Source organism: Falco peregrinus, chromosome 15, assembly GCF_023634155.1.
Source record: "Falco peregrinus isolate bFalPer1 chromosome 15, bFalPer1.pri, whole genome shotgun sequence".
NCBI lineage: Eukaryota > Metazoa > Chordata > Aves > Falconiformes > Falconidae > Falco > Falco peregrinus.
The window spans coordinates 4,962,672-4,990,446 of record NC_073735.1 but is presented as its reverse complement, the minus strand read 5'-3'; the positions used below and the strand labels follow the sequence as shown (position 1 = coordinate 4,990,446).

Below are 27,775 nucleotides of genomic sequence, written 5' to 3'. Positions count from 1 at the left end.
TACTTTCGGTAAAATAGAGCTAGTAATCCTGCCTTCTTGTTGGTCTTGTCAGTTGAGATAGCAAATCTGTGGAACAGGGATTGTGTCCCGTGTCTCTCAAGACCTAGCATGATGGAGTCCTAATGCAGTTGCAACATTTAAGGGCTGCTGCAATGCATGCTGAATAATAATCATAAAAATATAATACTCAGCCAGGGGAATGTCTACAATGATTTCTATGCTATTAAGCCAGTGCAAAACCCAAGCAACTTTGCTGCATTCAGACAGATTACTTACTCTGGTTTTACATGGATGCATATGAAAGGAGAATTCAATCCTGGTCCATCCCCAGCTTTTATGATTATAAATTTCTCTCTGTTCAGCCCCGTGGGCTGTTCTAAGACGTCATGCGAGTGCTGTCCTTATTAAAGCAAGCTCCTGTCTGAGTGGAGGTCGGGCAGCCTCTGAAGAGCATTCCTTTCCACGCAGCTGTTCCTAGCACTGCCTAATGACAGTCTGGTTTCTGGATTGCTGGTTAACTCCCTCACGGAGTAACGCCTTCGAAAGGAGCTTATTGTTTTTCCAGACTGATTTCCAGCGGATGTTTAGTGCCGAGCCTCTGAGCTCAGTGCCATAGGGAGATGGTCTTTTTTCACGAATTTTCCCCTTTTGTAAGGTTGTTTGTTTCAGAGACAACCAGCTCTGCTCCTGCTTAGGGTGGGGAAGACGTGATGGCAGCAAAACACAGGAGAACTTTGCGGAATTGCAGATCTAGAGACTAGATTACATCTGCCCAGTCTCCCTCTTGAAAGGTGTTCATCCTCTCAGGATGTTAAGCTGGATATGTGATGAATAGTGAATCTTCAACTTCGGTGTTTGTTTTCCAAGCAATGAAGCTGATCTGAACTTTCTGAGCCTGTTTGCTAGCCAGGGAAGGGGATCCCGCGAAAATTAGCTTCTCAGATGGTTTTCAATGTTTTACACTCCTGATCAGGGTGAAAACATTCTTAAAACTGCCTATGAAGTATGTTATTTTGCACATCTGAGTCCAGATTGAAAAAATAAACCAATAACATCTGCAAGACCTCAACAGAAGCTCAAACTTAGTTTTGGCAATAGAAGGTTTAGGTGAGCTATTTATTATATTTGAGACTAAACCAAACTCATATCACAGCACCTTTAGTCTTCAGGGAAAACGTAGGTCTGGATCAGAATCGTGCAGTTGTTTCCTGGTTCCATAACCTATTGAGGCAGTCAGGAATTCAGACATCTCTGACCTTTTGGAGATTTCAGACTTGCAGAACACAGTTCTGCAGCACACTCTGTCCTTTGGAGTCTCTCAAAATACCCCCCAGTAGTTTTTTTCAGGGAACTTACTGTCCATCCTCCCCCAGACAACCATCTTTCTTTAAGTATTTCTTCCAGTTTCCTCTCCAAAATTGTGAAGCCATGCCTTGGCTTTTTCTTCTTTTTGTTCATCCCGCTGCACCTTTGGACTCCAGACTGCCTGACTGCTGTGCCAGTATCTTTTTTCAAACACAGGCTGCCTGGCGAATCTTCCCCAGTCAGCCAGTGGGCAGTGGAAAGGGAGATCTGAATGTTTTCATGCTATGTTTGGGATGAACATCAAAAGAAGCCTGAACTGTCACCTCCTGTCCTTTTTCTCTCTAGTGATGGGGGGTCGGTTGTGTGTGGTGTGTACTAACGAAAAAAGCCTGAAGAGGAAAGAATGAGACTGTGGCTAGAAGCAGAAGCAGAAAACTGCTTTGTGGTTTCAAGCCATATATTCATGCCAAACAAAACTATACTGCTAAATGCAGCAGCAGCTGATTTTACCAGGACATGTGGAGGGAAGGCCACATGGCCTTCAGAAGGTGAAAATTAAAAAGATTTCCAGGTTAAACAGCCTTCAAGATCGTGAAACCAAATTGTTCCTGCATCTCAAAAGTACGAGCTGCCTTGTGAAAAGGAAGGCTTTATGGGGGGAAAGAACTTTCCTGCCCTGTTTTTCAGTCCTTTTGCATCTTCCTCTTTAATTAACACAAGAGAAATAAAAGCAAAAAGGAAAAGGTGTGGGCTACCATAAGATAACAGATTCACTATTAATTATAGGGGAACAGCCCACACTTTATTAATAATAGCAGTGTTTTCAGAAAGAGCTGATTTAATCCAAGGTGTCACTGACCCAGTGAGAGGTAGGGGGAATAAAAAAAAAACAAACCCCAACAAAAATTCATTGCAGCCAAAGTTTTGCCCAGGGACAAGTAAGGGAGGGAAAGCCTCTGTCTGTCTGTTTGCTTCTCTCTGTCCTGATCTGTGTCTCTGCCTTTCTCTCTTTTCCTCCTTCATTGAAACCCCTTAATAGGAAACACATTTCCTTTTCTGTGGCGTTCCCACCAGAAACCTCAGACTGTCGGGCAAAGGTGAGAACTTTTAGCAATTAAACTGGGGGAGGCGCCGTCCCTTTCCAGTGGCTTGGGCTGCATTTTTTAGTGTAAAGTAGCTATAGGTTGATCATACAGGCTTGTTCAGTGCTATTCATCACCCTACCCCCACCTCCTCAGCCAGTCAGTGCAACCAGGCATTTGCAGCCTATTTAGTCATCGAAAACTGTGTTTCTAAATTCCCCAGCACTTCCCTGTCTGGCAGGGGCAAGCTAGGCTGGGTGTTGCACTCAGGATCTACTTCAAATAACCTGAAAAGGAGAAAGTGATGGACAAGAGTTTCCCCACAGATATTCAGGAAAGAAATGTGAAAGCTAGAAACCATCTGATGAAAATGTGAGTTAGGTGGACAAAGCAGTTGCAATTTCTCCAGCAGCAGCAAAAGACTAGTCAATCTCTCTAAATATTTAAGCCAATCACTTTAGCTCTCTGCAGCTTTCGCAGTCAAGGTACCCTTGGGATCCCTTTGCACTCTTTACCTCCTGGTTTACCATGTTATCCATCCCAGTCTTTCGAAACATCCCCTCTTGCAGCTTCTGGTAGCATCCATCCTCCACTCCCCATAAGCAGTCTTTGTTTTCCAACACCTTCTGCTTCTGTGTACATGCCGGCTTGTGCATGTCTTTGGCTTTGTTTGCATTTGGGAAAGAAAAGAAATCCATAGGAACACGAGGCCAATAAGATCCAGCACCTGCAATGGCTATTACTTCTGGCAGTGAACTGCCTAATCCTCAGCTCTCACAGGAAAGTGAGACATAGTGTGAATACTACTGAGGGGCAAGTGAGGTCAGTGTTATTTGGGATCATGTGGATTAGAGGAATGTGGAGACTTCGTGGCTTAGTCACAAGATCCTAATCAGTTAGTATTATAGTACCCACAAAACAGGTATTCTTAGCTCTGCCAAAGGATCTGGGGATGCTCAGGGGCAGCACAGCATATACAGAAATCTATACTGTTTGCTATGTGTTGCTTAGGACCAAATACCTTAAAGGGGACAGAATCTCACTGAACAGAGGGCTGTGTAGATATGAAGAGCAGAAATTGTCTGTAAAGCACTTCTCATCCGTACCCATCCATGGCAAGATTGGTGCCCTGCTCCAGTTCACTTCATCAGTCCCTACAAAGAAGGACCCTCTGCCTTGTTAAGAATGTCACCACCTGATGCAGTAGAAACTTTTTTCAAAGAGCTGTAGGAAAGGTAAGCCTAGAAGATTATGTAGGGTAAACATATATAACTAGACAACCATGAAATGTGTATTACATGCTGGCTTCCAGGAGCTCACAGGGCCTCTTCCTCCATTTCCAGGAGAGTTTGCAGGAGAATGAAAGCTTAGAAAGGGACATTTCCACCACAGGCTGTACAAAGCAAAGACCCTCCCCATGTTTTTTTTTTTTTGTGCTCCTCTTGAATAGTTTTGTTTCAAGAGGGGCTGGTTGGAAAGGCCGCTTGGAACCAAGAAAGCTACTTTCAAATTCCACAAAGCATGGGAGACGCTGGAATACAGTGAGATTTTTGCAGCTGTTGGCCCAATTCTAAGCATGTGACACTCTAAAAATGTTCAGATCCTGACAGTGCAATTCATGTCACTTCTACTGTATGTTCCTCACACAGGAAATTTCTCTATCACAGCTAAAGAGAGAAAAGCTTCTTCCTTATCCTGTAATGCAATCCGTGCCATATTAATTTCTAGAGGCTCTGCTGGGGTAGATGTTGTACCTGTATAAATGCGCTATTTATAAACTCACCCTTTTATATCAGGTTGATGTACTAAACCTCACCTTTTCTGTCAGTTTTCAACAGAGGACATCCAGGTGCTCAGTGAAGGAGGCAAATGTCCTTATTTTGGTTTGCAAGTGGAGAAACAGTAGCACATGTGACACACCGTTTCCAAGCTTTTAAAATAATTTCATATCCATCATAGAAAATGTGTACCTAATTGTCTGAAAAATTTGGCCTGTAGATCCTAGTGATAGCATTTTCTACCCGTCTGCGTGGTTCTCCACTGGCAGAGCACATTCAAACTGCAATAACTCCTTTTCTTTTCATTATAGGTAGCTCACTGCTGGTCTACAATACTCCACCCCACACAGAATCTTCCTCACGTCTTGCCACCAAAGAAGGTCAGTCTTTTGCATATAAATGTCATGGCTTCCTGTGCTCTCACAATGTTTTTGATTGGGTTAAAACTAGACCTTTGATATAATATCCTTGGAGTGAAAATGTTCTGATCTGCTATGCATGCACAACATGGTTAAAATAGAATAATTCACAATTTGCAGCCCTGTCCATGCTGAAAATCACATCTCCACTTGTCCAGCCAACAGTGTGGCATAATCATAATATCAGTCATAGAATGGTTTGGGTTGGAAGAGACCTTAAAGATCATCTACTTCCAACCCCCCTGCCATGGGCAGGGACATCTTCCACTAGACTAGGTTGCTAAAAGCCCCATCCCGCCTGGCCTTGGACACTGCCAGGGATAAAATGTGTATCTGCCGTTTTCAGGAGCTGATGGTGGTATGTTTTCTGTTCTTTCTGTTACACAGTTTGAAATCTCAGATATATAGCAAGGACTGAGACACTATTTTTCCCTGAGTGAGTTCATAGTTGAAAGGATAAAATTTTCTCACAATAAATTCCATTATTCCATAAAGGCCACTCAGGTCTTCCACAACTATTCGTGAATCTGTCAGCTAGTTTCAACCAGCAAAGAAGACCAAGTGTATCTTTTTGACACTTTTTGAACATTTTGATTTCTTTTTCAAATAGCCCCAAATTTTTAATCTATTTGAAATTCTGATCATGTAGATAGAGCTTAGAAACCTTGAAGTTTAGAAGCTAATAGCACACTTGAGGCTCCTTCAGGCTTTTGAGTTGTTTAAGTTTTTCAGGTTTTTCTCTGCAGCTACAGTCCCGTTCCTTTTCCCTATTCTTAATGAAAAATTATATTCTCAGTCATGTTAAAATTATGAGAGTTGGTGTGATGAGTATGGTGCACATTCCTTGCCTACATAAGGCAGTAAGTCACAGTTGGGTGGTTGAACTGCTAAAGGCCAAACAGGGTGTTAAAGACTGAAAATCCGGTCCTGTGCTCTGTAACCTACTGTGTAGACCTAGGATCCTTGGGTTTGGTCTTCTTTTCCCTTTGTGTAACTGCAGGAACACCAGTTTCGCTCACTGAACTATGTTCAGCTCCTCTGTCTGAAAAGGTTCTGGGAAAAGTGTGAAATCTTATGCCTGCTATATGAGATAACCCACCTAGAAGCAGTCTGCTCTCGTGCTGAGACAGTTTCCTCACCTCATATATAAACATCTCTATGCTTTTCAGGAGGACATGGCTTCACTGATGAGCCCCAAGTTTGCATTTCAAAGAATAGCAGGCAAAGGCAGAAAGTATTCTATTTAAGCAGCTGGAGAGAGACAAACACCCCCCCACCACCCCCCCCCCCCCCACCCCCCCATTTCACTGAAAGGCTACAGCAGGCTGAGACCCCACATTTAACAAGCTCCTGCATGGTGTGCCTGGCTGCTTCATTGACTAGCACTGCTCTTAGAGCCAGCGCTTCTTTCTCATTGCACCGTGCTGCATTTCACCTCCAACATCTGTCCTGGACCCAGGACACAATATCAGTGCTGGTTTTTACAGCAGCTCCTTTTGTCTGGCATATAACTATCCACTTGAGCTGTCTGCTCCCTGGCATGCTGTTCTCTCTTTATGAGACAGGCATTAGTTGATAAAACACGGTACATTACAGAGACAAAGCCACTCAGTTTTTTCTGTGGCTGACCACTTTGACGCTAACGCTCATCTATTTAAAATTAATAAAAGCTAGGCTTGCTCCTATTTGAATAAAACAGACACACACGCACGTGTTTCTCCACAGTTTCCCCTGTAAACACACATGGACATCCAAGACTGTGCTCTTTCTGTCTCAGGCCAGGTGGTTGCTAAAAATAAAGGGAGGAAAGCCGTGATTTTTTTATTAAAGAGAAATGCTTTGTGTAAAATTACACTCCTCTGAATGTTTTATACCCTTTATCTTTTCAAGTTGGGCCTAGAGTCACTCAGGCAGAAAGAAATCTGAGGGAAAAAAATGTTCCTCCCCCTCCATTTTTACTGCCCTCAAGTGTGTTTCTTTAGTGCAGCTGAGAGAAGTTTGCATTTGATTTCTGTCAGCTAGGCGTTTGTAACTTTACATGGTACTTTCATCATGTGTCAATAAAGGACTAAACACACCCCAGGGACAGTCAAATAAAAATTAAGAACTAGCATAGAAATGTTGAAATCCCATCTATTCCTCTCCCATTTCTTCCTACAATGCCTGAATTTCCTCTGCATTCATGTGATGCCCAAATACTGTTCTAGGATACACCAACCCACTTCAAACTACTGTAACTGATTCTTGCTCCAAATATTATTTGTGAGGTAAGATGATGGGATAAGAGACATGTGGACATGACAGGCTGACAGATAAGGAACTGGGGGAGCAGAGGAAAGTGTCTTGTCCAATATCACAAAAGAAACTCATGATTAATATAGAACTGGACTTGGAATTCCTCGGCCTCGGTCTAGTCTGTTTTAGGCAACAAGATTTTCCTTGCTTCCTTTTAAGTTTTTTTAATGGGCTGGCATCAAGATGATGATATTCTTTTGGAAAAGGAATTTCAGAATGAAAATAATGATTTATTAATAAGTATTTTCCTGTCTTCTTAACTTCTCAAAAGATGAAACATTTTTCTTTATGTTATTACATCTTGAATCTACTAATCCTGCAAACAATTCTCTCTGTCTGTGAATAAAACCAGACAAACAAATTCTTCTAACCACCTTCCTCTGAGGATTCAATAGCAGGATGAGGTGATCAGATAGTACAATAAATGTCAGAGATAGGAAAAAAATACTGTTTTCTTCACTCCTCCTGTAAGTTTTCTTGCGTGTTCTCTAAGATCACATAGCTAATGCAAATAACCTGCTTGTGCAAATTCCAAGGAGAAATGCATGCTCTTTGCGTACGCTTACACTGTGCTTTATACAACATATTACACCCACATACTGGAAAAAAGAACCTACATGGCACAAAAAGGTACAGCTGCAACAGGACAGATGCAGATGCTTCAGATACAGCAAACAGCTCTACTCTCCCCCAAACTGGTCACGGACGTAGCTGTGTAGCCGCAGCAAGGATGGTGTCAGCCAGGAGCATGGGGCACCACTTGACCTGTGGCCCATGCTGGCAAGGGCAGCGCTGCTGTCACAGGACAGGGTTTCATGCCGTGGCTCTGGAGCTGTCAGCCTTGGCTGGTTGCAGCTGCAGACTTTACTCCCTTTTTCCCTTCTATTTTCTGCCCTCTCACTTCTGCAATGCCAGCTCTGCATGCACGAGAACCTGTAGCCCTGCTTTAGGAGAGTTAAACTGCTTTCATAGCAGAAACAGAAACTGTAAACTTGCACAGCTGGTGCACACAGCACACGCGTTTTGTTCTTAGAACAGATAGGTAGAAACCTTGTTGTGTTCAAAGGACTCTTGTTGCCTGAGCTTCTTTGCTTTTCAGCCTCATAAACACTCAAAACTATGGTATTTAGCGTCATTGGTACAAATTGTCTTCAGCTGCCTTTGAGAAATAAATTGCTTTAATGAAAATCACCAGTATTTTTTGGCTAGAGAACACTTTTCTGGAAAATGAAACGAGGTTGCTCTCATTGCTGAATGGAAAGATTTGTGTCCCACTCCCAGCACTCCACCGGAGAGATGGGCTGTTTCATTTTCCGTGACTGGAGCAATGACTGACCTACTGTAGGTACTGGAGACATGGGAGAAGAATCTGAGACCACATTATCTGCCAAAGTCCATGGGGATTGTAAATTGCTTGCCTTCAGAATGGTGTCATTTAAGTAGGTTTCCATAGGGAAATGGAAAGTATATTCACATACAACATCATTTAGGAGGCCGAAGGGTTGTGTCCCGGATGGTTGTGAGCATTCTGGCCTCAATCCAACACATTTTTAAAGCCTTTGCTGGCTTTTAAGTATGTTGGGGTCTGCATAAGTCGTGTGTTTCATACACCAGCCTAAATGCTGTGCAGGATTTGAACCCAAGCAGGGCAGTGCTGGCAATTTCTGAAGAGGCAGAATCATGACGTGTTCATGTGTGAAATCACATGTGTCTAAACAGGCACGTAGGAGTGTCTGGTGTGGTATATGTGCTGCTTTGTGGCATGTGCTGATACACAGTGAAGTGGGTATCTGTGCAGTGGAGGTGGCAGAGTGGGGTGAAGGGAGGCTCGGGTGATAAGGGCTACACCCACGCATCATGCGTGAGAATTCAGTGGAATGATTTTGTGTGGCAATTTGTCTCCAGCTTTCAGGTTATGTATGATTTTGATTAAAAAGCTGGATTCAGCATGGGTCTCTATCCTCCAGCACTGTCTTCTGCATACGTCAGGCTCAGCCTAAGGCAAAACAGTTACCACAGAATAGCAGTAAACCAGCACTAGCCCAAAGTCCAAAATCCAACCTCAATTCAAGCAGAACACAGGAAAAACTGCTCTTCTACCTGCACTTTCAAAGAGGGAAGAAATTGGTATGTGAATACGTGAATATGGATGTAGGAGACAAATTGAAGGAGGTCCTCTGTGGCTATCCCATGTTTATATTTGCATTATTGAAGTGTTTGTGTGAACAATAAGGATGTTTGGGTATAAGGTGTGTTTGTTTGTATGTTTTGTTAGGTCGTTGGCAAATTTAAGAACACAAACAAATCAGTGAGCTCTGAAACTCACACAGTGTGGTTTCCAGTGGTCTTGTACCCCTGTGCATTGTGAGCCCCTAAGGAAGAGTTTACTGATGTTGGAGCATTAATAAGAACTCTCTCACACAGCGTCCCTGGTACCTAACAAAATGTGAGCCCTTGCAGCTGCTTTTCTCGCTGTCAGGGCTGCAGTCTCTCTACTCTTTCCCCAGCAGTTTCCTTTAAATTGGTAGGAACTCTTTAAAACTCATCTCTCCCACTCGCCACATTCAGTGACAATTCCGGGCAACAGGTCCAAATGTTTTGGGGGACTGGAGAGAGAGGTGCGAAGAGACCACAGGCAGCATGGTTGCATAAGCACGATTCCCACAGGAAAATAATCTCAAATTCCCGTATAAAATTCTTCTCTTGAAAAGGCCATTTTCCAGGTCTAAAAGGTTGTTGTGTGAAAAGTATTGACCAGTTTCAGTAAAGTCTTCTTTTGAGGGTGTCAGTAAGGCCTCTTGTTCCCAGCAAAGGTTGTAAACCCTCCAGTCATAGTCCTGTCAGAGGAAAAGCAGTTGCAGCTTTATGCCCTCTTAATTGTCTGTACATGCTAAAACATTTGTCGATGATATTTGTGTGCCTGGTGATGAAACATCCCATTTTTAGCTCCGCAGCAGAAAAAGGGGAGGGTTTTTTTGGTCCTTCTTTTATTTCAACTGTGTGGCCAAAACCAGGGATTTATGATTTCAGAAGAGACAGTAGCTAGCGCTCTTGGATTTTTCTTTTTTTCTTTCTTTTTTTTTTAATTGTTTTCCTTTGAAATTCCAGAGTTAGTGTTTTGTCTGCTTTCTCCCTGACCCTCTTCAGAGGCAGGCGTGTGTTTTTTCACCAGAAAAACTGGAAACAAAGAATCGTTGTCTTTAAGCTGTAGCAGGCAGGAAACCCAACTCACAAGGGATCACCCTGAGCCAGCGCTGTCCCAGAGTAGACTCCAGTTCTCTGAATTCAACCTGACAGCTTGTCTGGAGCACTTTCTAAGTAACCATTATCCTTCCTTTTCTCCCAGCAAAAGAGCTATTATTTTTTTGCCTAGGGTGCACTGCAAGCTATGTTATTGCACATGCATGGGGGGTTACACATTTGCTGGGGTGCAGTCCCTTCAGTGAAAAGCTCTTGGAAGCGCTTTGGCTGTTTCCTAAGACAAGAGTAAATTTTTTTCCTGATAACGAGTTAAATGCTGTAAAAATGCTTGCTGCAATGTCTGCGCATGTGTGTGTCTTCCCTTCCCTTTTCTCTTATGTTCATATTGCTGCGTCTAGCTTTTTTCCCCATGAATATGCATTTCTTTTTCTTTACTTCTGCATTTTTCAGTAAGTGCAAACTGCAAGCACGTTAACTGTTTGGTTTTACCCCCTGTGTGCTGGCAGGTAAAATACACACCGTGCTGTCCGTGTATTTATGCACACTTGTATATGTGTTTTGGATGAATGTGTACATACGTGTGCTAAGGGCGCTCAGAAATGTGCCTTCCAGAATATGCAATTGTGTGTCTGTTTTTGCTCAGTAGCGTGCCTGTCTGCATGTGGCTGTTTGTGTCTGCAGTCCTGCGTAGCTCAGTAACATGTATGTTGGCTAGAAAGTGACTGCTTTTCAAAGCTGGCTCTGGGAGGGATTCTTAGGACACATACTACAGTCTTCATGAACTGTGCATTGGGACTTCTGCTGTTGCTATCAAAAAAAGCAACAACAACAACAAAAATTCTCATTACTTCCTCCTTTTCTTCATAATGTGTCTTTGTAAGCGTTGCACAGGGTAACTCAGACGTGAATCAGGAAGTTCCACCGCTGCACGGCTCTGGGATGTTTTTCTAGCCACACTTGCACAACTGGGGGCTGTCACCTATGGCTTAAAGCAAACAGGGAGTGACTCCACATTTTGGAGGCCAGAGCCCTCCTCTGAGCGGGTGAGCAGAGCTCCAGGCTCAAGCTGTGTTGTGTAGGAGCTCCTTCATGTCACCCTGCAGCCTAACTCTAATGAGGGAGAGGGATCGCAGATCTGAAGCTGAAGTGACCTGCTTCAGAAAAGACTACCCTAAGCGTGACCCTGTCTGTACAAGCTGAATAAGTCCCCTTCAAAAATCCTGAATCCTAGTTCTGGCATGTGCCATGTTAAGCTCCAGGACCTGTCTGATGCTGGAAGTAAACGGGCTTCAGCCACAGTACTTTAATCCAACATTGGATCTAGAATAGGAGTTAAGTTGGAAATGTTTGACTGCTCTGATCTATAAGTTGGAAATGTTTGACTGCTCTGATCTATATGTCTATAAGGATAGTAATGCTTAATAACTGGGCTCTCAGCTACTTTCAGAGACTTCCCAAGTTAAACCTGTTCTTCACGTCCATGCTCTGCAACAGATTTGTGACGTAAATCCAGCAGTCAGTCCCCTCCCGCTTGGTTTGAGTTGACTTCAGGTCAAACCCCAATGTTGTTCCAAGCCTGGGCTTTGGTCTCCATGTTGGTTTCTTAAAATAGGTTAATAGCAATATAGAGATGTTTGATAATAGTGGTTGTTTTTTTTTTTAATTGTGAAATAATCAAGTAGCCTGATAACGCAGAATAGTTGCTTCCTCTTAGTGGAGAGACTTAGGATTACTTAATTCCATGTATGATCCCTTACTGGTGATTCTTTAGCACAAGGAGCAGGACATTGTGGTCTTGAAGCAGAAACAAATGAGTTTTGTGCTTGACGGCACTGGAAAGTCTTATGTAATCCTGAGAACAGTCATCGTAATACTGGCTGTGAATGACATACAGCATGACATATGCCATACGTGCTAAGTAATTGTTTTAATTAGCAGAAACAGTAAATTGAAAAGTACTTAATTGCAAAGCAAATGATACTGTGGGTGAGATTTTGAGGCCTCAGTGTACGCAGTTATGACACACATGTAACTTGTACCTGGGTGTGTGCCATGGGGCTAAACTTGGGAAGCTAATTGCCAACTTGCATGAACCTCTTGCAGCCATGTGAAAAGGCCAGAGGACTCCTTATACTCTGTTCTGTTTTCTAGTCCCATTTCACCGTCTCTGCCACACACTGTCAAACCTCCTACAGACAAACATCCAGAGTCTTCACGGCTTTGTGCTAAGAAAAACTGTATCTAAGCAAATCTCTTGCTGCTGACATTGTGAGGTTTTGCACCATATGTACTGAGCATTTAGTACTTAGAGCCAGAGTGGGCCTGGGAAGAACCTTACAGGCTCTACAACTTTTATGTTTGCTGCCATCATTTAAAACAATGCGTCTAATGTTTCTAGGAGGAGCTGGAGGTGTTTTTGGCTTCCTTGCCCCTCCAGAAACCCACAGTCTAGGTTTCTTCTCTCCAACTGGCTTTAAACACAGCCCCACCTCTTCAATGCGATCTCCAGGAGGTTAAATGACGGGAGTGTGAGGGCTGGATGCTCAGCAGCTTGGCACAACTTGCTTACATGTTTGGTTTGCAAGCAGCAGTGTTTTTTGTTCCCATGCGCCTACATTGGGACTTTTCCAAGATACCAGAATAGTGCCACCACACACAACTTCACTTTGGGAGGAAAAGCAGTGAGGTCCTATGCCCTCCTTTCTCTCTTTCCCTATAAAGTAGTTGCCGCAAAATAGACCCCAAGTGACCACTTAGGTTAATCACAAGTCTGGATCCCCTAGGACACCTGGTTCTGCTTTCCCCATTTAGAGAAGCTAATTTAAATTCCAGCCACCAAGCCAGGATAATTTCTTCCTACTGAAGTAGAAGGACTCATTGCAAAAATCAGACTGTGTTCTGCATGGAGAACCCTGTGGGTCCAATAGCCCGCTTCACATTTGTAGCCTTCCCCTTCCCCTGATTTGTTTCATTGAAACCTGTAAGGCCAAGTCCTGTCTGGAAATGTAGTGCCTGTGCTCCCTAACCGAATCAGACAGGGTGTTCAGCAGAAGGTCCTCCTGTATTTCTGGTCTGGGCTTTTTTTCCATCCAGTGAACTGGAGTCATTCAACCTTTTTTGGAAAGAACCTCAAGATGCTGTGGTGAGGAATACAATAGACGATGGCTAAATGACTCCAGTCATTACTGTTATTATCCATCTAAGTCAGCAAGACAGACTTGGTCAGAGGCTGCCAGTGTGTTTCAAAGGGAAACGGAGGCAGTGTTAGTAAGCAGACAGACAATTCACTGAGACTTGGAAACTTACCTTTATATTCTTCTTGGCTCTGTCTGTATGACTTAGAACAAGCCACTTTCCATCCTCTGGCTGCCTCATCTTCTTGCAGGTATCAGCTCCAGTAGGCAGAGGTTGATGGGCAATTTCTATTGCTTTGCACCTACCACGCTGGGGAATCTAGGTGCCTCCACAAGTTTGCTGCACATGAATTTCTCCAGACATCTACAAAAGTTGGCTTTAGGAAGAAATCCCATCTCAGGGGATGAGAGCTTCTTGGGTGGTTCCAAGCCATGCTCAGCTCTGCGACAGGGCCCCTCTCACAAGGGAAATGCGATGGGGATAGCATTTGCTCAGGCAGAGCTCAGCATCTGGATGCTCCTGTGTTACATATGGTGTTACGTTTCATGACTCTCTTCAATTTGGACATGCAGTCCCATGGCCATCGTGTTAACCCAGGCATGACACTGCCCACGGGTCTGCCAGCAGGAGCTAATGTTCAGACCAGCCACTCTGTACCTTGACAGTGAGCCCCAGCAGTTCATAAAGCAGACAGTACCTGGCTGGGAAAGAGCTGTTGCTGCTGCCAGTGATGCCATGACATGATGAATATGCCATCCTATTCCTTCCCAGCCTTGCTTGCAATTAAGGGAGCTATGCCAGCATAGCTGGCATTTCAAATAAAATTCCCCTATAGTGCCTATAAAGCATTTAGTTCATAAATGACTCGGCCCCACTGTATGAGGATATTACCAGCCCAGTGCCCATTGTTCTCCTGGAAAGCCTTATCAAGGCTGGTAGGACAAAATAGTGCCTGAATCTGGTTTGACTGAAAAAGCTCCTATGGCGAGAGCAGGATGAAGGGGCTGTCAGCACTCAGCGAGCAGCTCAGGAAGCGCAGGGACTGTGAGCCTATTGTTCAGTTGAAATGTCCCCCTTTGCTTCTCCCCTCCGTCCCAAGCTCTCACATTTACAAAGCACTGGGTTCTTTTACAATTTTTAAAGAACTTTTAAAGGCTTATCGGAGAGGGTTTGCTCTCTAATGCATCATATCTTAAACTCTGACTCCCTAACGGCTTGTTCATTGGACTGGAAGGACTGCCAGGCGTCTGGGATCGTCCTCGCTGTGGTGCGGAACTCCACCTGGGGATTTTAAGCCCGGGTTCCTAGGGAAGGGAGTCTGTGCCTGTCTGCCCATCTGCCCCCAGCAATATTGGAGCCTATTAGTGTGTTCAGACTAAATGTGACCCAGAGGTATGGGGAACGGGACCGAAGCAGCACTCAAGGTGTGAGATGAGGAGGGGCTGGCTGTAGAGGCAGGCTGGTGGTTCGGTGGAGCCTGCCTTATTTCCCTACTGCGATGCCATACCTCCTGTGCTTGCAGAGCACAACGTGCAGCTGCCCTCCTCCTCCATGGCCCACAGCCTCAGCCAGGGGATCCCTGGGACACACTGCTCAGTTTCTTCCCCACATCTCCTTCCTTTTTTGCACCAGAGTCTGATAAGAAACTGCAGGGGTTTGCATAATTTAGCTCATTTCTTGAACTTTACAGGACAGCCTACCTAATGCCCTATCTTGATCTTGCCAATTTTGCCATGTTCTAAGCCTTTTCTCAGTCTTCTGTATAGCCTAGCAGGCTGTTTCACGACTGTGTTTTTTCTGGTTTACATTTAATTCCAGAGGAATCAATGGATTTTGAAAGGGGAGTTGCACAGCAGAGGATGAGAATTTCCAAATGGCACAGAGCGTGGTGGGGTAGGAGCCGAGGGAGATTTGGGGTGAGAAAGTATAAACCAAGGTTAGAAAGGGTCCAGAGACCAATGCTGTGCAATCTCTTCCACACAGCCTGATTTCTGGGAAAGCCAGTTCATCTGGAAAAGGCAGCTAAAGCCTGAGGAAAGTGCATTTATGCATGTAAATAAATAAAATTATATTTAAGCTTCTTCCCAGGCGCGCTGTGAGTGTGAATGTTTGCAAAGCTGTGAGATCCTTAGTTGAAAGGTGCTGTGAAAGTGCAAAGCATTATTAATATCCTTTACCTTACTTATAATAGAGTATGCATTCATTCTGGGGAATTTCTGGACATAAACCAGACAGCTGCAGAATGACATTTCTTGAAAGCATCTATGATTTATTTTCTGCTCTGTAATTCCATTTTGTATTGAACACACATTTGTCATAGGACTGTTGTTCCACTGGGCCTTTTAAGACTAAAACAGACTTGGGGACCCGATCCTTAGTTAGTATAAATTTGCCCCTAACTTCATTATAGCTCTTTGCTGATTTACACCAGAAGATGACCTCGATCCAAGTCTTTTAATTGACTTTCCATAGCGCAGCAAGTTTTGGTGTAAAATCCAAGTGGTTTTAATGACAGATAAGACCCTCTGTGTAACTAACTGTCTGGCTGGAGTTCTGTAGGATCTGTTTGAGCCACTGGGCGTCAGGTCCCGGGAACGATATTGTTTTTGCAGAAACTCGAGTCTCTGGATAGGTTCCCTGGCTCTGCCTTTTCCATTTTGTTTTAAACACGTTCAGCTTTAGAGTCTGGGCCTGGAAGCTGGGAGGGCTGGTGTGGTTCTTTCACGTTGCACGGATTTTTGTGAAAACAAAACAAAAATAGCTTAGTGGATTTGGCCTTTTTTTTTTTTTTTTGGAGAGGAAGAGAACGAGTTGGAAACTTGCAGTATTGTTTCAATACCAACAGTTAGCCTATATTGCTAACTATCATATTTAACCCTTCTTACCATTGCAAAGTCATGCTTGGAGCTAAGTCTCACCCTAACGATACAAGTATGGCATCCCCTATATCTGCCCACACTTTACTCCATAATCCATAGTATAAAAGGGAAAACTGAAGCAAAGTGACTCATCTGAGGCACTCGAAACCTGGATTAAACCTGGGCTGAGACACAGGTGCACCATCCTTCCAAGGTGACATTTTACTTCCTAAAACCTATGCTACAAGGACACCCATTCAGACAGGTTTTGAATGTTAATTTTGACGAGACTTAGCCAGACTTATCTGGAGAACCAAGCCTTGATCCTGTAAAGTCCAAGCAGCTGTAGCAATACACACCTGGTCAGCACATCTGATTGTAATATTGCCACTTACTGGTTCAAAAAAACCCCTCAGGAGATGCATTTTACACTGTAAGCAAAGGAGGCTCCTACTCTGTGACAAAGTTTCCCCATCTGAAGGAGGATCATCTACCCAGATGATGGCCTATTTATTTACTCAAAACATGCTGATGCATCTGAATCAACCAAGATGCAGCAGTTGACTCATTTTGGTCAATTATCTGACCCAAAAGAATCAGAGAAAACTGAAAATTTTCAATAAGTTTGCTACTTTTTGGAAAGGAATTTTTTCCCCCATGTAAAAGTAATTTTTTTTTGTTGGAAAATTAATTGTTACCTTTCTTTTTAACAGGATCACCATGTAGGTGACATTGCCATTAAAATGATGTAATGGCATACAGTTTCTGATTGAGCTCACCAAAATGTACATTAGCAGCTCAATCAGTGGAAATTTTTGAGGCTTAGCCTTTCTCTTTCAATGCAGAACTCTGCTGTTTTTTTTCTCAAAATATTTTCCAAAACATTGCTGTAATAGCTCTAGTTGTAATACTTGTGAAGGACATCCCAGGGGAGAAATGAAAGTCAGAGACTGGCTGCAAAGAGGACATGGGAAAAGCCAGTGGTTACTTCGGACCTCATCTCTGCTCTCTTGATTTCAGTCACTGACAGAGCAGCAGCCCAAGCTCCGGGTGCACTCAGATGAAGTTAAGATTTGCCTGACAGCTTTCCAGCAAGGAAAATGCCACCCGTGCAAATTTACAATGAGAACTGCTGAGGACTGAGCTTGGGGATGAAGTTCCCTGGTGGCAGCAGCAGGCTGCAGCGCAGTTTCTAGCCCTGCTGCTCCTTGCCCAGCCATGGGAGCGGGCACAAGATTCCCTTCTGGGCACAGCATGGCTGGACCTGTTGCCTCCATCTTCCAGAGATGTCCCGTCACAATCTTTGTACCAGGCTGAAACCATAGCGGTTTGTTTTTCAGTCTGATCTATTTGCAGTGGGGTTTGTGGTTTCTAGTAAAAAAGGAAAAAACAAATAAGTAAAATAAAAATAAAAAGAGCAGATTACATGAGCTCTATTTTCCCCCATTCCCTGCTCTTCCCTCCTCCTCCTCTTTCTCTCCCTCTCTTCCCCTCCCCTTCCCTCTCCCATCCCTTCTCTGTTTTCCTTTTCATGCCAATAACTAGAAGGCTGTAATTTCAAAGCTGCAGCGGCTTTCCCAGCGCCGGGAGGAATGTGCAAGTGCCTGGGATGTTTCCACAGGGAGCTGCAAAGCCCCGCTGTGCTGTGCAGCCCAACGGGGCTCCAGGCAGTGCTCACTCCTTTCCAGCAGCATGGTCAGAGAGGCATTTTGAATTTCGCTTGAGAGGAGGCTTTTTCCCCTTTCCGCCCTCGTTAAAATAGCTTCCTTATTCTGCATGGCAAGTCCTTGGTCTCCCTGGCTTTTAAAGTCACCATTTGTTTTCTGTGAAATAACAAAAAGGTTCACCTCATCCTCCTTTTCTGCCCATGGTCTTCTGTCATCTCGGGATAAGAGAAAGGGGGTCTCCTTTTGGCTGGGATGAGTCGCACATTAAACTCCATTGAGCGCAGTGACTATACTTCATGATCAGAATGTGTCAGGCTTGAGTATTGCCCAAACAGCTAGTCCCAACCACTGTATTTACACCCTGTTGCTTTTGTGAGAGGGCCAAGGGAGCGTAGGTGATGTGGGAGAGGAAAAATAATAGGTCTGCATAATACCAAGCTAGTCAGGACCAAGATACGAAGCTAGATTCTTGCAAGAGGTTTGTTGGGTTTTTTTTTTGTGGGAAGAGTTGATTTCAACCCCTCTGTGCCTGTTGTCTTTTGTCATTAGATCCTTCCTATGATGCAGTCAGGAGAACAGGATGGGGCAGTAATATGAATTCTGGCCTCACCAAAAGTAAGTTGTCCCAACGGGAATCACAAATTCTGTGATGGAAGATCAAAACGAGACTGTGGGAAAAGACGGGCATGGCTGGCTTGTATTATGAGCATCAGAAGGGCAGAAGATTGGGGACAGTCAGTAAGATAAGAGCTAGAATTATGTTATGAAAAGAAATAGCAAGTGACAGAAATATTTTTATTATTGAATCGTGTATTGAAAATGATAGCACGAACCTCTAATACTTCCAGGATTTGATTACGGGGCCAGGAGCAGATCCTCTGGACATGTCAGCCACCTGCTTGTAGTCTGCTGTAAGGTTTCTAGGCACAGATACAGACAGCTTGGGCAGATTCTGAGAATTTCATGCTACTTTTCAGAAAGTAAGATTCTACACAAAGTCCAGCAGGCAGATAGCATCCCTACTGTGTGAGCCCTACTCGTGCAACTGTTCTTGTTTCTTACTAGTTTTATAGTGTCCTTGAATTCCAAGTACACTCTGGGTGACATGTCATTAGAAATACCAATCCCCTGTCCCTAAAGGCTGTATTCCAGCTAACATAACCAGCTGATACTGAGCCACACTCTCCTCTGCTTCCACTGTTGGGGCTCATCCCTGTGCAGCAGTGCAAGATGGGCACATTTGACTCTCAACAAGATACTAGTGGATGCAAGTAAATGCGGCAGAACCTGGCTGTCAGATTGTACTTCCTTTGCTTTTCAGCTTTCTGAGCTACGCACATGCTAAATGTGAAGACTCTTTGAGTTACGATTTTCTGTTATGAGAAATGCTCTGAAGAGGAGGAACAGATGCTAACGTTGAAGTGATTTATAGAAACGGCAGTGATGTTTTCAACAAAATGTTTGATTTGATAAACCCAAAAGTTTTTGCATAAAAAGGTTGCTTTAAAAAAGAATTTGCATTTCCAATAAATATGGAAAGAAGTTCCAACATGGGAAAAGGTCAGCATTTATACATTTTAAAAAATCCCATTTTCTATTCAAAACATGGATGTGAACTAGAGTAAAGGTTTAGTTGCGATAAAAGACAGAAAATTAATAAAGTATCTACATAATATTTTTCTTTCCTCATCTCCATACCTTCTTTGTACAGTGAGATTTTTAATTTCTAGTGAAATCTCTTAGTTTTGTGGTGCAAATTCAAAAATATCAGCTCTTAGGATTAGAAAACTTTTCCCATTGCAGCCACTCTTATTCCTGTTCAATGTGTCTTGTACTTGCCCTGTTCTGTTCATTCCTCCTCTTCTCTTCTAGTACATATAAGATCTTTCTGTGTCTTTACAGGCCCTCCTGTTGCAGGGACGCAAAATGTGAATAAGACAACAGAACAGCAACGGCCCCAGCCAGGTAATGGTTGATTTTGTTCCCACTGCATCTGCTAAGTCATTAGATTTGTACTAGATTGGGTGAATAAATGTGTCAAGCAGCACCAACCGTGGGCACAGGACAAACAGGCAGAGCCTTACAGGGAAGTCTTAGAATAATGAGTCAACTGTGACAGAGCAGTGACAGCAATTGGTCCAAACTGTTTCTATTTTACTGCATTGTCCTTCCCCATTCAAAAGGAACATCCTCGTTTCAGCTGAGTCACGTGCAGTGCCAAGCATCGGTTGCATCTCTTTTGAAGCATCATGACATGCCGTGTAATAGGTCGTGAAGCAGCTAGGGGCACGGAACAGTTTATGCTGCAGCGGTGCAGTGTCTGCTCGTTACCTCTTCACCTCTGCTGCAGCAACATTCAATGGAAGTATCTCCAAACAGAATCGACAGGGCTTCTCCTGCGTCAAAGAAAACCAAATAAGAAAAGCAAACCCTGTTGGGCAGCAAGCAGTGGTGTTTCCTGCTAGTTTCCCAAGGGGCCTTTGAAAAGCTAAATACCACCTTCTCTGCTTTGCACAGCTGCTTTCTATCCCCTTTATTTTTTTAGGGGGTTGGTCCTTTTGGCATCAATTCAATCCACGAGCAAATGCTATAGATCCAAATCACCAAACCCAGAGAGAAGCAAAGGAGAAGTGTAGAGATTAGGGCTGAGGAGGCCCCACAAAAAGGGAAGGAATTCATTCCTAATAAATGCACTGTGGGGTTTTCAAGGAACACTCAGCTTCATTTGAGCCAGTGACCAAACTCCTTTTACTCTCCTTTCTCTAGTGCTCTGTTTGCTTCAGTAGGGGAGAGCTGGGTGAACATTTCATTGACCTCAGAGGGAAGCAAACTCAACTGCTAACAAGTGAATTTGAAAATCTCATTTACAGTCCAGCTCTTTTTATTAGGAGGAATATATTTGCTCCTGATTCATTACTGTTCCACTGTCCCACACTTTTGCTTTTCATGTTTCATGTTTTCTAGTTGACACGTCAGCATAGGGTATGTCCAAAGAGATTACAGTCTTTGAAAGCAGGCAGGTCTGAAACCAATGCCAGAAACACTGTGCCATTTTGGATTCCATAAATAATGGGTGGTCGTTTGCTAAAATAAGAAATAAGGAACACATCAGGCCTGTTCCAGGCCCTAGGTGAAGAGGCAGTGAGAGTAAAGAAAGAAACTGAAAATTTGAACTGGTTTCCAGAATAAATAGTAACGAACTCTTGTTTCTTTTTAATGAAACTTTTTTTTAAATCGCTTTTGTTGGTGTTTGTTTTTTTTTTTTTAGATCCCTATCAGATCCTGGGGCCCACTAGTAGCCGTCTTGCCAATCCAGGTGAGTTCATCTTTAAATTTCAGACCACCATTGTCGAAGGGGTTAGCTTTCCCTGTGATCTACTGCTCCAGCCTGTACGGGATGTGTAGCTGTTGTCTTCTGCCAGTGGGGTAGGCTGTAAGAGCCGTTGACCTTAGCAGCTGTGCTCTTATGAGTGCTTTTGCATAAATCCCTGCAGAAAAGTGAGGAAAGTGGTACAACATTATCTCTGTCAAGACAAAATCACCATCTTGAATGTTCTTACCCCAAACCAGCGTTTCTTAAGAGGAGCTGTATGGGGAATTTAAATGCTGGTCCCTCAGATTTGCAGGACAGGTTAGTTTTTCACTGTCTGCTACAGATTAGCTGAATGGAAGGCACAAAACGTCTCTGAAAGTCACCACACCGTAACTGTCCCTAGCATGTCATCTGCAGAAAACAATCCTTGTCTTGGGAAGTAAAACCTGGAGTAAATCTTGCTTAAACTAAACAAACTTGTATACATTGAATGCTTGTAAGGTAACGTCCTCATAAGGCTCTTTACTACGAGTATAACTGTACCGAATAAAATAGGAGTCATCTAGTCTGGGGAACAAATAATCTTATGTAACTCGGATCAGCAACTGGAAAGAAAACTGTAGGTATCCAAAACAATATTCATGGTAAACAGTAAGCAGTTGAGAGTTGAAATATACTGTGTTAAGTATTCAGTGAAAAATTTTGCGGAACACTATGCTCGGAAAAAAAGCTGTTTATGAATAGCCCGAAGATTTTAAGGCCAAAGGCGACCATTATGAAATCTAATCTGACCTCAAACTCATGAACAGAACAAAGGGTTGACTAACTTGTTTGCTGGGAACAGTTTATCCATTCCTACGTAAGACTTTCTAAGGCTTGAAGGAGCAGTTCCCAGTAAAGATCGAGATAGTCCTTCTGTTTCCTGCCTTTGTCTTTGCTTTTAAGCAGGAAACACAATGTCATTTCCTTTCCTCTTTGGCTTGCTTCTCGCAGGGAGCGGGCAGATCCAACTGTGGCAGTTCCTTCTCGAGTTGCTGTCAGACAGTTCCAACGCCAGCTGTATCACATGGGAAGGGACCAATGGGGAATTCAAGATGACGGACCCTGATGAAGTGGCACGGCGCTGGGGAGAACGCAAAAGCAAGCCCAACATGAATTACGACAAGCTGAGCCGAGCCCTCCGATACTACTACGATAAGAACATTATGACCAAAGTGCATGGCAAAAGGTATGCCTACAAATTTGACTTTCATGGCATTGCCCAGGCTCTTCAGCCTCATCCCACTGAATCATCAATGTACAAGTATCCATCAGATCTCTCCTACATGCCGTCTTACCATGCCCATCAGCAGAAGGTGAACTTTGTACCCCCGCACCCTTCTTCTATGCCTGTCACATCATCCAGTTTCTTTGGAGCAGCCTCACCTTATTGGACCTCCCCTGCAGGAAGCATTTATCCAAACCCCAATGTCCCTCGCCATCCCAATGCCCATGTATCACCACACTTGGGCAGCTATTACTAGATGCTTTTATCTTCAAGTGGCTTTTATCAATCTGGTTGGACTTTTTCTTTACTTCTGGGATTTTTGTGTTTTTTTGGGGGACCCTAATGGATAATTGTGGCCTTTCTGGGGAAGAATTAAAACTGGATATTGGTTATTACTGGATCAAACCTTTTACTTTTGTAACTTTGCCTCTTGTGTCTTGAACTGAGAGATGGATGCTTCTTTGGGCCAGTACTCTGCATTTTCTTTGGTTTTTAACGCTTATGTCCTCTGTAGGAATTGACTATGAAGATTGTTCACCATTACCTGGAATGATTATTAGCTTTTTGATGAGAGAAATTTTTAAGGATTCAAAGGCTGTTGACAAGACATAGATCCAACTGTGGGTCGTAGGAAAATATGACTACATGGGGTTTTTTCTCACTGTGGAGAGGGTGGGCAATTTGACCATTAAGCGGAGGACATTGGGCTGCAGGGGACCGCAACTGGAATCTTAGCTTTAAGGCAGATGAGGATTTTCACCCAACTGGAAATTAAATATATATATATTCATATATATATATGTACATGTATATTCTAAGAAGTAAAGGGCATTGAAGGAACTTTTCTAGAGTGTACAACTTCAGTAGACTGTGTATTAACTCCAGAGACATCAGAAACCAGAACAAAATGTCAAGCACAGACATTCCTTGAAAGCAAAAGTGAAGTAAACTAAATGACAGCAGGCCCCTGAGCTCTGCCAGAGCCTTAGGGATCGCTACACGTACCGATTCGCGAACGCTGTGCGTTTGTCAGACCGTCATCCAAAGGGTCAACAAATCAGAAGGCAAATTACTGTATAAATTATGCAGAGTTATTTTTCCCTATATCTCACAGTTTTAAAAGAAAGATTAATTAAAACGAGTTGACCTCGGTCACAAATGCAGGTTTGTTTTTTACTATCAGCTCAGTTGTTTGTGGGTTGTTTTTGTTTTGTTTTGTTTTGTTTTTAATGTAATTTGTACATCTTTTCAATCTGTACATTTGGGCTTTGTACTTTTTGCTAAAAAAAAAAATAATAAAAAATAAGACATGAGTAATGTATCTGTTGGAGATAGCCTGGATCCTGCAATTGGATCCATAATTGACCCCCAAAGTAGCCAGACACCTTCCAGATTTCCCTGGGTTTGTCTAGAGTAGTGTTTTCTTGTATTACTCTGTCATAGTAGTCTGCAAATTAACTCCACTTAGCTAACATGTTTGCATTGAAGCTGATTGAAAACATGCACCAGCATTTTAAAGGAAATATTTAAATATTTTGTTATATTTATCACCAAAATCTTGAACTTTGGAAAGATCTTAACCACTTCATAGCTAAAATTATCAACTACTTCTTGCAATATCTTTGCGAAAATTTTCGCTAGGGGTTTTCATTGAAATTCTAAACATCCAAAAATTCTCAGCCTTCTCTGATTTTGCACATGTTAATTTGATGATCCACAAATGGTGGTTTGGTGCCATAAACAGAAGGGTAAAACACAAGCATTTGTGTTTTAGAACAGATGTCTGTGTGTGTGTGTGTGTGTGAGACTTACATGTACAAGCTATTAGCTAACTTGTATTAACCGGCAACCAATTAACAGGATCACAAATATCTAGTCTAGACATAACCTCTGGGACTCTGCGTGGGTGCAAGATTTGGTCCATGTGCATCTGATTGCAGGATGAGCGCCTGAAACCAGAACATTATAGTCTGCTCATAACTTTAAACAGAAGCACTGATGCCATTATTTAACAAAATGGAGAAATAAGATCAAGCTAACCAGTTTAGGTCTTAGTGCTTTCGGGATGTTTATAAGTAATGTTACTGCAATAATCGCAAAATTTAAGTATGAAGAAATTACCCATGGAAGTGGGGCTTTTGCTACTATATATATGCAATGTACTTTTTGGATATTAAAATATATATAATTTTGCAAGCTATCTTGGTTTTTTTAAAAAATGTATTAAGTGTTACAATGAAACTGTTGTAAGAAGAGGATGATGTAAAAAGATGTGACAAAATAAATGGTGGTTTTCTTCTCTAAGGCATCATATTGTCCCACTCTCTCCCTCCCCTCTCATACCTTCAGATAAAGCATGAACTTTGCCTCTAAATTTGATTTAGCTAAAAAGGAAAACAAAGCAGCTCCATAGTAGTGGCAATCAATCCTTATCACTACAAAACAATATCAACCTCTTATTCCAGAAAATTTCTGTCTCTGGAGCCAGTATTTATCATACCCAATTTAGTTATTGAAGTGTCTAAATCAGAAACCTAGGCTCCATCTTTTGTCCATGGAAAGAGAGAGAGAGAGAGAGAAAGTGGCAGAGCAGCCAGAGCTGGAGGAGGTGACGTGTCCCGCCTGAGGCCGGTGGCAGAGCTGGGAGCAGACCCTGGCCGGGTGCCCCGGTGATGGGCTCGCAGCACTGTGCCGAGTGCCAGGACACACAGCCTCCCCGCAAGAGCCATGACTGACCTAACAGTCATCTCGGTCCGTTTGCTCTTCGGGGTGCTCAAGGAGTCTGACAGAATGTATATGTACAATGCTGTATGTATTACCAGCCTGCTTGCCTGCTCATGTTTCTCACCTATTCCCAAACCCCAGGGAAAGCCAGTGCTCCAAAGCATTCCTGAGACGGAGTAAGAGGCTGCAAAAACAAGCACTGCCAAGGAATCTTCTGATTGTGTATAAAGGTCAGGCAAAGGCACTTCCTGTATTTTTGCAGACACATGGTGGTCCTGAGAGATAGCTTGATATTTCTGCCGATTTGATAAACCCTTAGAAATACATAACTGCACAAGTACACCATTTCCTTCCTCCGCGCACAACCGTTTGTTGCTAAGGTTCTGGTACAATAGCTTCCACTGGCTTGATTAGCGAGCCTGCGCTCTGAAAAAGAGCGATGTTAGTGTGTTCAACCACCTCAGAGCTGTTCCTTTTGTGTATTTAACCGCAGTCGCTCAATTTAGTCATAAGAGTGAGTGTTTTGTTGCTTATCTCTATTGTTTTTCACTTTAGCATTATCCAGATTCATTCTGGCTATGCATTATCAATAGAAATATCAAGTATTTTCTTTTAATACAGTGTGCCTGCCCGGTTGCCAGTAATAGGAAAATCTGAAGGCTGAGATTGCACAAAAACATCTAAAGGCAGAATATGAAGGTTATCAGAGTGCAAAGATGTCTTTGATAGCAAAATTTGACCAGCAGGATCCTTGGTGAAAAAAAGACTTTGGAAAACAACCAACAATTTAAGAAGCATCTGTTTCTGGCTGTCCAACTTGCAACATCTCAGAGGAGCCCAGACTGAGATGGAAGGTGATCAGCGGCATCCACAGCTCAGGTCCTTTCTGCCTCCTTTTGTCCTTCTCTTCAGGGTACTTGCTGATATTAACCTTTGCTAGTCTGTGCTAATATTTAGCTTTAGATAGAGTTTGCTGCCCACTGCAGGCTGCATTTCTGTGGAATAAAGAGGTCTCATAACAGTATGCCAGGCACCTCAGACTGGCGAGGGACTTTGCAGGCACCTTTAGCCTTTTCGTAAGATCTTAATAATTTACAGTCCTCGGGTAAAGAACAAGTAATAACATACAAATCGGAGTAGCCCATTTGTAACCCCCAATATCAGCCTAACTTTGTCATGTTGGAAGCTCTGGGGGTGATAACTGGGGGATTTCCAGCTTCTGGGACACACTGCAAGAAAATAAACAAGGAACTTGACAGTACTAATGCTACTTTTTGCTTTTCCCAGGAGGACAAGGCAGATGAGATTCAAGTATTTCAGGCTTTAATCAGAAAGTTTACCAAACAGATGGTTGGGATCACATGGTCGTGAGCTGTGAGTCAACAGGGATAGCAGAACATCTTCTCTGCTGCGAAGTTCAGAATTCAGACCTCATCAGGAAACCCAGCTCCCATTGAAATCAGTGGTAATTTAGCTATTTATTTCTAGCGATCTAGTATTCACCCAGTACTTCTGTTCTGCTCCCTAACTCCAAAAACACTGAATGGGTTCTAGCTTAAATACGCCGAACTAGAATTAGCTTTACATTTCACCTTCTGTAAGTAGATATTGCAACTTGTATATTAAGTAGAATCAGAGTTCCAGCTCCTTTAGCTGGGACCTTTGTGATGTTTTTCCCTATTTGAGATGTTCCTGCCTCAGTCTCTGTCTGTCAGAGAGGGGGAGAACAAGAAGATATTCTTGCTGCTTAACTACAGACAACAGGTTTAGAACCTGCTTTTAACCATATTTTGAAGAGGGCTTTTTATCCCCACTACGGCTTAAAGCCTAGAGGATGGAGCTCCCAACTTAAACACTCGTTAGGTGCCTTAAATGAGGAGATGCCAAATCCTTCTAGTGTCAAGCATCTGAGATTACTCCTGTCTATAATCCTCACATGCCAGAACCCATCCTCTGTGTACACAAGTGGCTTACTGCTTTCATATACCTAAGACTTGTATTTCAACCCTGAGGATGAATTTCCAAACAACTCCAGATTTCCAACACGCACCTAATACTATTGCAAGGGAGAGGGATTTCCCCGTGCTGAGCCCTTCCCGTTAGTAAAGAGAAGGAAGTATTTCTCATACCACTGCCCAACAAGCATGCTCCAGTCCAACGAGACATTAAATACGTGGGAAATTTGCCGTAGGTTCTGTTGGTGTGAATATTTGATGTGAAGCTGGACTTGTCTGGCAATATTTCATACTCATGCTTACCATCCACAATGACAGTAAACGACCATGCCTGGAGTTTTGAATTAAGAGCACTGATGAACCCAGCTGCTGTTTCCCACCCCTACTATCAAGAAAAGAGCCATTGGTCTGTAAATTCTGGGTTAAAGGAGCCAGCTTTACTTTATTATACTACTCCAATAATAGATTTTTTTTTACAGGCTGCTTTGCTGTGCTGATACAGTATTTTTAATGACCTCTGTGAAATTAGTTCGTTAGACTTCAGCCCGCTTCCTAACAAACTGGGTTCTCCCACATCAAACTGAGTGTTGCTGCATTTGGTGTTAATTAGAGCTGTAGTCTAGAGGCATGTCGGGGGCTGGGGTTTATAAATTCACTTCAAAGACCCTATTTGTATACTTTTGCACAATACCTAGCGAAACATATATATTATGATTTTCATCTGTAAAAGCAAAACTCATTGCAAATAAAGCTCAAGAGTTTGCTATTGTATTAGA

At 43.0% G+C, this 27,775-nt stretch overlaps 2 protein-coding genes across 7 annotated transcripts in view; both read left to right on the top strand.

The window, feature by feature from the left end:
* FLI1 (Fli-1 proto-oncogene, ETS transcription factor) overlaps nt 1-24,624 on the top strand; it is an 89,383-nt gene extending 64,759 nt beyond the window's left edge. For 3 of the 5 annotated variants that reach the window (XM_013298913.3, XM_013298912.3, XM_013298914.3), the window contains 5 exons: nt 4,477-4,545; nt 18,290-18,355; nt 19,643-19,705; nt 21,009-21,056; nt 22,047-24,624. In XM_013298913.3, coding sequence (XP_013154367.1) covers nt 4,477-4,545; nt 18,290-18,355; nt 19,643-19,705; nt 21,009-21,056; nt 22,047-22,576 — 776 coding nt within the window. In that variant the 3' untranslated portion in view covers nt 22,577-24,624. The remainder of the gene's footprint in view (nt 1-4,476; nt 4,546-18,289; nt 18,356-19,642; nt 19,706-21,008; nt 21,057-22,046) is intronic. The other 2 variants (XM_013298915.3, XM_005237150.3) reach the window with 1 other exon arrangement.
* A 143-nt stretch (nt 24,625-24,767) lies between these two features.
* The window catches only part of KCNJ5 (potassium inwardly rectifying channel subfamily J member 5), a 67,717-nt gene continuing 64,709 nt past the window's right edge, over nt 24,768-27,775 (top strand). For both annotated transcript variants that reach the window (XM_055819210.1, XM_055819212.1), the window contains exon 1: nt 24,768-26,509. The gene's annotated coding sequence lies outside the window, so the exon portion shown is untranslated. The remainder of the gene's footprint in view (nt 26,510-27,775) is intronic.